At 37.1% G+C, this 10,430-nt stretch overlaps 1 protein-coding gene across 1 annotated transcript in view; it reads right to left on the bottom strand.

Annotated features, from left to right (window-relative positions):
- LOC107754005 (histone deacetylase 4-like) overlaps positions 1-10,430 on the bottom strand; it is a 117,756-nt gene that overhangs the window by 14,059 nt on the left and 93,267 nt on the right. The window contains exon 21 of the mRNA XM_016570306.1: positions 1,218-1,336. Within this exon, the coding sequence (XP_016425792.1) occupies positions 1,218-1,336 (119 nt within the window). The remainder of the gene's footprint in view (positions 1-1,217; positions 1,337-10,430) is intronic.

Here is a 10,430-nt window from a genome sequence, read left to right as displayed (position 1 = left end):
TACATATATATATAAAGCCTGACTTATAAATTTTATTATTATTATTATTTTTTTCTTTTTTTTTTTTTTTAATATCTTTCCTTTATTTGTTTTAGTATATTTAATTTTATTTTAGTACTTCAAGTTAAACTAAAAACGTTGCCTTGGCAACTAGCTGAAAAAGATTTTATTTCAGTTAACGTTTATTTTATTCTAATAAAAGTTTTTTTTAATGGTTTTAGATTTGGTTAACTATAATAACCCTATTTTAAGGCCTCATATTTGAATCTGAACCTGACATTTATGATCTCTGTTAGAGAGGAAGATTATCACAGAAAAACTAATGTGTTTCATTCCGTTTCTTACACAAAGCTATCATATGACTTCAAAAGACTTGAAATATGGCATGCATATTTTTATAAACGTGGCCTATTTTTATTGTTCTTTTTGTCCTTTTAAGAGCTCATATGACACATTTGGTCACTATAATCTATCACATTATACAAGACAAAAACAGCATAAGAAGTTTGGAACGACATGAGGGTGACTAAATAACATCAGAATTACTTAATGGGTGACTTATTCCTTTAAGATAAGCAGATAAATGAAAAACAAACGCCGTCACAGATCACTGAGCAATTCTTAGACCAGCAGATGGACTGAATCAGATTTAAAGTTACTTTTACATGCAAGAATGGTGCGAATTTAGATCGGACAACCTGCCTTTCTTTAGTCTCTGGGCAAACAGTGTTTCTACTTTGCGTTTCCAGCACTGACATATGGACAGCTTTCACCAGGAGATGTAATCTAAAAAAGCCGGCCTTGTGATCCCTCTAACAGGATAAAAGCAGCCTTTTGGACCCCAACAACAAGTGCTATATAATCATTAAATGTTTGATTTAGAAACAAGCCCGGAATGCCATCTTGATATTACGCACAGATGGGAACAAAGAAGGAAAAACATTAGGGATCTGGAAGTATGAGAAAAGACGACTGGTACAATCCCTCCCTTCAGGGATTAAGCTTTGCACACAAGAGTGTGGTGTCTTGTTTTTGTGGCATTAGCACATGATAAATTTGACTGAAATGAAAGCTTTAGACATGAGAAACGAGCGAGAGAGAGAGAGAGAGAGGAGTGGGATAAAGGCAGACTTCCACGTCAGTGACTCATCTTTTTGCTCCGAACCGCTTCATCCCACGAGAATCATCCTAAGTACAGGGGAACGCAGAGCACTTACATTTGGCCGTGAGTTTGTATCCTCCCAGAGGTGGCGGATGCCCCTCCACAGCGTCGAAGCCTGAAGAAACCAACACCACGTCTGGTGCGAACTCATTCGCAATTGGCATCACCACCGTCCTTGAAAAAGACAAAAACAAGAGCACATGAGTTCCTGAAAGAATAGTTCAGCCAAAAATGAAAGTTCCGTCATTGTTTATTCACCATCAGTTTTTCCAATCCTTTATTATTTACTTGGGTGGAGATATTTATAGGTAGTTCTTCCAAATATGGGCACTTTTGTCCCTCTGGACATGGAAAATAAAGCCTCTTAAAACAAACTTTTCACTAGTTTATTATTTCTAGTAACAGTGGATGCATGCATCACAGGAGAATTTGGTCATTTTTGTCAGTTATTTTTATGAAAAATTACAATTTCCATCATAGTGTCCACCATAACACATATTATGTATTGTGTTTAACAGAATTCTATGAAATGGCATTTTGAACAAATCTTTGCTATACTGAAAAAACTTAGTGGAGGATTTACTTTGAAACAATTTACACTCAAAAGTTGCTAGTAAATGTCACAAATAATTACAAAGAAATGGCAAGTAACATTGAATTAAATATTACATTTTCAAGTAGAAAGACTGAAATGGCATTTTCTTGTAAAATGTATTCCAGTAATCATCGCTTCATTTACAACAAAAAAAATTTTTTATGGAGTGTAAGGCTAATTTTACAATTGTCTTTAAAATGCACACAAACGTTTCAAACTTCTTGCATAATTTAACAAAATTACAGCTTGACTTTGGAAATTGCACAAAATCTTCTGTTCACAAGCATCTCATATTTTCATGTGCGAAAATTGCCAGAAATCATTTTCACACACAAAATATTAAAATGGTTTTAAAACATTCACTCTTTGTTTAGATTAGTTTTAAACATGCAAAACACATTTTTATTACGGATTTTGATGGTGTAAGATTCAAAGTCTACGTCTGTCTATAAAGTCTATAAAATAAAGGACAATGAGCAAAATGAGCAAAAATTAATTAAGAATGGTATGGCATAAAGTTTCCAAGACTACATTTTTTTTAAAATACAACCTTCATATTACAAAATGAAAGTGCTGAAATCTGCTATTTTTAATAAAAGTTAACCCCTGGGACATAAAAGTAAAAAAACAAAACAAAATAAAACTGAATGTTCTAGCTCTTTTCCCCCATACAATAAAAGTGAATGTGACCAAGACATTTAAAGCATGATTATCAATGAATGATGACTTCATTTTCAGTTAAAGCTATTATATGACTTCAAATGACTTTAAAAATAGGGTAGAAGTCATATGGACCACTTTTATGATGCCTTTATGGTATTTTCATTGGTCCTGGTAGGACCTGGTTACTATTTACTGACATTGCATCAAAGAGAGCGGAGTGAACATTTTGCAAATAGTCTTCTTTTGTGTTTCACAATAGAAAAAAAAGTAATATGGGTTTGGAATGACAAGGCTGAGGAAATTATGACAATTTTAATTTTTGTGTGAACAATCCCTTAAAACATTCATGGCAAACAACCCAAAGAGGATGAAGAAGTGCTATTCTATGTTAAATATAGTCCAAACTCCCTGAAAACACCAGTTGCCATCATGGGAATAGCAGAAACATTCAAATTCCAACTAGATTCAGCATGATTCATGGGACGAGTGCGGATTTAACGGCCCATTCTGTGGTAAAGTCGTGATTCCTAAACCAAGATTGTCTTTTGCACAGACAGCCATTGGACTCGCTGGCCTGGAGCTCAGCAGAGGTTATATGACAACATGACTGGGGTGTGTTCATGGCGTGAAAACTATCCCAGCCGTTCTGTCTGTAAGACGCACACACACACACACACATATCCATGCATATACACATGCACGCAGCCTCCAATGCAGTTTGTCTTGGCAATGCCGATCGGACTTTGTAAGGGTCATCAAAGCTTGCATCGGAAGAAGACGACACGCACATTGATTAGGCGGAGGATATTCTGTCTTTGAGTTTATGAATGCAGCCAGGCCCTGCATTCCTTCTGGGCTCACAGCTGTGAGGCTATATTAAGACGGCAGATTTCTCTTTCTGAACTGCAGCTGGAGAAACTGGATATATAACTGGGCTTGGTGGGCTGGGAGGCTTGGCGCTCTTTGCTCCAGTGTAGGTGTAGTTGACGTTACAGCCTTGATTTGTGTAACGTTTCATTTCAATGGCCGAGGTCCGTTAATAAAGATTCCTTGCAGTAGAAGTTTATGGTGAGGGGGAGAGTGGGGTAAGAGGTGTCACCCACCCTAAACTAGCAGACTGTGTCATGTGACCATGTACTGTGTTTAGAAAACTGCCTGTAATTAAGAGATGCACATGAGAAAAGTCATTATGCTAAGAACTGTGTTTTGCATGTCAAAGTAAATTTTCTACATGGCAAATTTGTGTCAAAGCAAATATTTCTTTCTGTTTGCCTTTTTAAAAAAATATTTTTTATGTAGAGAAAAAATGCACTATATAATTCTATATATAGAAATAATAATACACACACACACACACACACACACACACATACTGTATATATATGTGTGTGCGTTTTATTTTCTCACTACACAAATAAATTACATACTATTGTTATTAAAATATATATTTTATTTATATAGTTAAATTATAGATTATGAATTATAATATTATAAAATATATTTACAATATTTACACACACACACACACACACACACACACATATGAATATATTATATATACATATTAGAACTGTGTTCTAAGAATTTATTTATAAAATATAAATCATAATATGTGCATTGCTTAAGATTATCCCTGAATTCTCCTGAGTACTTCGCTACATTCAAATATTCTGAATGTTAAAAATTTTCCAGGCTGTTTTAAGAAAACATGCATAATGATCAGCAAAATAAGGCTTTTGAAAGGAACTGTACATTAGTAATTTTTTCCCCTGACATGACAGCTTACCCTTATTGGACATGGTGATGCTCCTCGCAGGGAGGTTTCTTTTGCACGCAGCTATTTTGCATTGAATTAACTGTGGTGCCCAGTTGCACAATATACTTCGGCTCTGGTTGGATGTGGTTGGTACTTCACTGGCCTCTGGAATATGGCACTTGTCCTCTTGCCGCAGGCGGGCAAAAGGCCCAGCTCCTAAGATGGCCAAGGCCCACAGCTGTGCTTTATATTTTCCATCCTAAAGTGCCTAACCTCACCTCAATCCCTCCCTGCGCCCCACACCGAGCCCAGCTGACTGCACTGCCCGACTTACTGGAGGTCTAAAGGCTTCAGAGAGGATGACAGTGAGCTTTGAGAGTCAAACAGGGTTTGAAATGTCATCACACGGCCGCAGTACATGCAGTGTTTTCAGTGCTGTCTGGGTAAGCGCGGTGGTGTCTGTGTGGGCAGCTGGTGAAAACAAGCTTGCCTGATACTATTTTGACAGTCAACAGTGCCTCGTGCTAGTACATACCCGAGACCTTTAAAACAGTGGTTGAAAATAAACTTGCAGGATCAAATAAAAAAAAAGATGTGTTAGGTTAGGCATGCAACGATATTAAAATTCTGTCTGATATAACAGGCCAAAAGTAATAATTATTGTAATGTTTTGGCTGAACTGTCAGTATTAAAATTTTACTATTTTGTATAAATAAACTGAAAACAAAACTAAAATCAATCAATTTAAATGCTACAATTGAATTTAGACCTCACAATGTTATAATGTACAGTATAAAAAAAGGGTATTAATTTTGCAATTGGCTAAAAATTACTTTTAACAACATTATTAAAGTATTAGAATAAAGCAAATAAATTAAATGGGGGGGGGGGAATATCATTATGAAATAAATGTTTTTCTCTAATACACATTGGACACAATTAGTGGTACACTTTTATTCAATACCTTTTGAAACCTCCATTTGCCAAAATAGTATAGAAGTTTTCTCCTATAATGCTAGATGAGGTTAGAGAACATCTGACAAGAGATCAGACACCATTTCTTCATCCAGAATCTCTCCAGATGCGTTTTATTCACTACACAATAAACTACATATTATTATTGTTATTAAAATATATATTTTATTTATATAGTTAAATGATAGATTATCTATTATAATATAAAATAAATTAAATGTATAATATTTACATTAATATTTAATTACAACACAGTTGTTATATATATATAGTTATATATATATATATTCAGAATATATAATATAATATATCAGAATTTATAATATAATTAATACCTTTTTTTAATATAACTGATATGGTACCGATATATTGTGCATCCCAAAAAAGTGGCGTAAATGTTCCCTTATTTATTTTACGCAACAAAACAAAAGGTGCATTTCTGACTTAATTTTACTGTTCAATTGTTTAAATATCATTTTTTTTCCCTCACCGAAACAGAACGCAGCACCTGGAATTTTTTTTTCTACAGACACTTTTGGGTGCTTTATTAAGCATCACAATGTACTTAAAAGTCCAAATGTACTGCTACGGTATTGAATCCACTAAAAAATATATTCATTAAAATATCTTCCTTTGTGTTCTGCAGAAGAAATGAATTTGAACAGGTTTTAAAACGACATGAGGGAGAATGAATGAATTTTCATTTTTGGCCAAACTGATCTCTTTAAGGTCAAGATTTCAGGCTAGAATGCCTATTAATGAGACCATTCTTTATTCACTGAAAAAAGACTGAGCTTTGCTCAACGGTCACACTCTCCGTCACAGTTGACACCTCACATCGAGGGCCTCCCAACCTCCCAGAAACAGCAGCAGGACGCCCGCCCACATAAAGTCTTCCTCCAGTCTAGCCCTGGGCAAATCAAAGTTCTAGTTTTTTTTTAATGCACACAGGCCACAGGCACTCTGAGGGCAGCCGCAGACTCACAGAGGGGTCCTCAGTATGACAGCAGCAGTGCGGGCAAGCGGCCAGAACCTTCCATCCTCCCTTTTGATGTTCGGTGACGAGTGAGATTCAGGCGCCCGCCAAAACTGCTTGCATCATCACATTCCCCCCCGCCACAAAAAACACGGCTCTTCTCTGGAAACCGCACGATCAATTACCAAGCCCGTGTGGAAAAGTCTTCTTTAAAGCCCGCGCTCTCATGAATCAGACAGTGTCGATGTGGAGATGAAAAAGAGCTTTACTAATTAGGCCATGGATGCTGAGATTTACGACCCATGTAGCTGCATCCTGCTCAAAGTGGGAGCCATCCAAACTCACATCTCTGCTGTCAGCTTATTTGGCCTCTTTATGGCCGCTTCTGCTGACGGATATGATCATTCCTGCATTTCAATCCAATTGCCTTTGAAAAAAAGTGGGATTAATCACCAGCTAGACCACACAGACACAAAAAGCACACAAATCAAATCACACCACGCCACTTTGAAGACCAACAGCATCGGCAAACAAGCAAGAGGCCCCTTTTTCTTAAACCATGCTCAGTTCTGCAGGTCTTATGTGATGTTTGCCCTGAAGTAGCTCCCGTGCGAGTCTTACCGAGACCCGGCGTCAGGCTCCAGAGCAGGATACGGAGATGAGAAGCCAAGGGATCATTTCTCACGAGAAGATAGGGCCTCTGCCAAAGCCCTTTGACCTTTGATGTGTTTGCTCCAGACTGGGACTGTTACGGCAAACTCTCACACGCACACAAATGCAAATATCTAGATTCATGCTATTCTGAAGTCTTTACGTCACCTCTCTTCCCTGGAACTAGAATCAACTAGTATTGATGGTGACCTGTTCAGGGTTCTCACACTTGTTGACTTAAGACTTGTCATGACATTTTCTATACATTTTATCTTATTATTTAATTATTGGATTGACATTTGATGTAAAAATTAGGACTGATTGTTATTTTCATTTCATACCTCATAAAAAATAAATATGGAAGCCAGTTTCCACTTCTGAATTAAAAAATAAAACAGGCAACCGCATCTTTTATTTCACAATTCTGACGTTTTTCTTGCAACTGCAAGTTTATATCTTGCAATTGCCCATAAATAAATGGATACACTAAAAAAAACGTGAAAAAAAAAAATCACGATATAAAATGAAACGTTTAAGTTTTACACTTAAAAAAATAAATAAAAAATTAACCCGATAGACCACAAAGAAAAACAAAAATCACCCACCAAAAGGCTTATTGTGAACATGATCCTAAACTAAAATAAGTTTTGAGATTTACTAAAGATTACACTTAACAGTATCATCAAGTGAGAACGGGTAAACTGCAAAGGTAATCTAAATGTAAAAATAGGCAGAAATTAAATATCCAATATTTTTATATATATATATATACACACACATACACACACAGTGGGTATAGAAAATAATCACCTTTTGCACCCCTATAACAGGATATTACCACCTCCATGCTTTACTGTAGGAATGCTGTTATTTGGATGGTGAGCTGTATTGGATTTCTACCATACATATTGTTTGTTGTTGAGTCGCATATGGCCTCAGAATCTTCAAGGTGCGTTTTGGCAAAGCTCAGTCATGACTGCATGTGGCCTTTCTTTAGGAGTGGCTTTTTTCTTGCAACCCTCCCATACAAGCCACATTTGTAGAGAATTTGTGATATTGTTGTCACATGCACACAATGACCACTCTTTGTCATAAATTCCTGCAGCTGCTTCAGAGTTGCTGTAGGCCTCTTGGTCACCTCACTGACCAGTTTCCTCCTGGCTCTTTCATCCAGTTTGGAGCGATGTCCTGATCCAGGGAGGGTCTGTGTTGTACCAGATACCTTCCACTTCTTTATAATAGACTTCACTGTGCTTCTAGTCATTGATAAAGCCTTAGAATTTTTTTTTTGTATCCATCTCCTGACTTGTGCTTGTCCACAACTTTATCCCGGAGATCTTTTGACAGTGCCTTGCCACCCATAGTTGACTGTTTGCTTCAGTTGCACTACCAAGAACTGAAATGCTCCAGGAAAGCTCTTTTCATGCTGAGCTCATCAAAATGACCACAGCTGATCACTGTTGAAAGCCAAATGGCTTTGTGTGCCACTGAGAAGGTGATTAGCTACACCTGATTGAGTTAACAAGTCACTTTTAGGAGGGAGGTGATCCTTTTTTATATCTTTCACTTGGATGTTATAAGTTGCACTGAGTAAATACAGCTGGATAAAACAAAAACTTAATTTCAGGCTGCAAAGCAACAAAATATAATATAAGGAAATATATATTACAACAATAAAAATAAATATATTAAACAATAAAGATGGTAGAAAACACCATGCTCATTCAACATGTGTTGAGAAGTAAACATAGGAGAAGGAATTGTTTTTCTAGACCAAAGGGTCAAAAAGTTAACTCTACCTCAAACAGTTCTATGGACTTCCATGAAAAAGAACAAAAACAATAGGTACTTCACACACTTTTCCAGGCCCGGAAAACACTTTAAAATTCCCTAATATTTCCATATTTTTCCATGACTGATGAAAGCCTGTCCATAAAGACAGCGAGTGGAGTCCTTCACAAACACTGAGCATGCATCATATGCTGCACCTCTCATCAGCCATGAGCTCACTCCGCACAGACAGGGCTGCTGGGAAATGTTCATGGCCTCACACGCTGCACCTGAACACAGTATCACGTTCCCCCAGAACTCGCATGCAGGGGCCCCTTCAGATCCAGCGGACCATCCGTCTGACAGTCAGATCAGTAAATGACAACTCACAGAGAGGATCTCTGCAGACTGCGGTTTGGGCTCTAGATTCACTAATGACATAATTGAAAGAAAGCAAATATCTGGATTCTCTCACTATCACTGCAGCTGAAATTCAAGGGCGAAACAGGAGGACAAATACTCAAAAGCTATGCTCTAACATACAATTTTTTTTTGTGGAAACTTGCAAGCAGATATGACAAGTAATTCAAAGCTGACATGACTAGATATTGGCCAGGTCAATTTATTTTAGCCAATTTGAGATTATCAGCATTGGCTGCTAATCATGGTGCCTTGGACGATTCACAAAAATGTTGGTTTCTCCTTGTATTAAATTCAAAAATCTACCAACCTTGTCAATGTAAAATAAACTATTTCTGTTTACACTGTTAAAGTGAACTGAGTAAATATTGTGTAAAAAGATTTTTCATTTGAAGTTTAATTCCAGCAAGTAATTTTGATATGATTAAACTGTATTACGTATGAATATATAATATACATATGTATAAATACTAGGGCTGTGTATCACCAGCAAAGTCATGATACGATACGTATCACGATACAGAGGCCACGATACGATACGTATCACGATACATGACTGCACTGAATTTCACCTCAGCAGAATTTAGAAAAACAGCTGTTTATTAAACACTGCTTACTATAGTGCCATTTCTAACTATAGGCAGAGCAGGCAGTTGACCTCTGCATTATGAAGGACCTCCATAACTGTACCACAGTACAATATAGGTAATGGCATATGTTTCATGTTTACATTGTGCACTCCCCACCAGGTACAATATTCTGATTGTTTGCATCTTGTTTTTAAGCCCATAAATAATAATGTACTCGTTCTAATAAATTTATATTGTAATGTACTCATTCTAATATATTTGTAAAAAATCATTTACATTGCTGGTAGGTTATCATTGCACAAATTAACACAATCTCTACGTTCTAAACTAACGCGCTGTCTTCACTGTATCTAACGCACACACGCTCAAGGCTGATTTAAGGCTGATTTAAGGCTGATTATACTCGACGCGTCGGCAAGTTCGCTTAGGTGCGCGCGGCAAATATGACGTAATCGCGGTGTTGGCGGAAGTTCGCTTTGAGTACGCGCGACTTCGTTTCGCGTGGCGGTGTGCACAACATTTTTTGTAACTTTCCGCGCAGCTCCACTTCCGAAGATGCACGAGTTCAAAGCAACTCTAGCCGAACATGCACGTCTGTGCCAGAATTTGTGTGAAACAGAAGCAGTTTGATGTTAAGTGCAGTCACACACACAGATCACATTGCGGCAGAACTCAGACATTCAGGAACAAACCTTTTAGCGCTGCCCCGCAGTTTTATCAACTAAATAGCTTAATCGCTCAAGAGCTACATTATCTTTCTCAACAAGGAGCTGGTAGCATCATTGCTTCTAAAGGAATTAAAGCCACAGCTTTACTGTTAATAGAGAAACGCGGCAAAACGGTGGTAATTCATACATACACAGCCCCTCTCT

The sequence above is a fragment of the Sinocyclocheilus rhinocerous genome, unplaced genomic scaffold (genome assembly GCF_001515625.1).
Source record: "Sinocyclocheilus rhinocerous isolate Xijiao unplaced genomic scaffold, SAMN03320098_v1.1 scaffold1554, whole genome shotgun sequence".
Taxonomy (NCBI): Eukaryota; Metazoa; Chordata; class Actinopteri; order Cypriniformes; family Cyprinidae; genus Sinocyclocheilus; species Sinocyclocheilus rhinocerous.
This window is presented reverse-complemented; position numbering and strand designations above follow the sequence as displayed.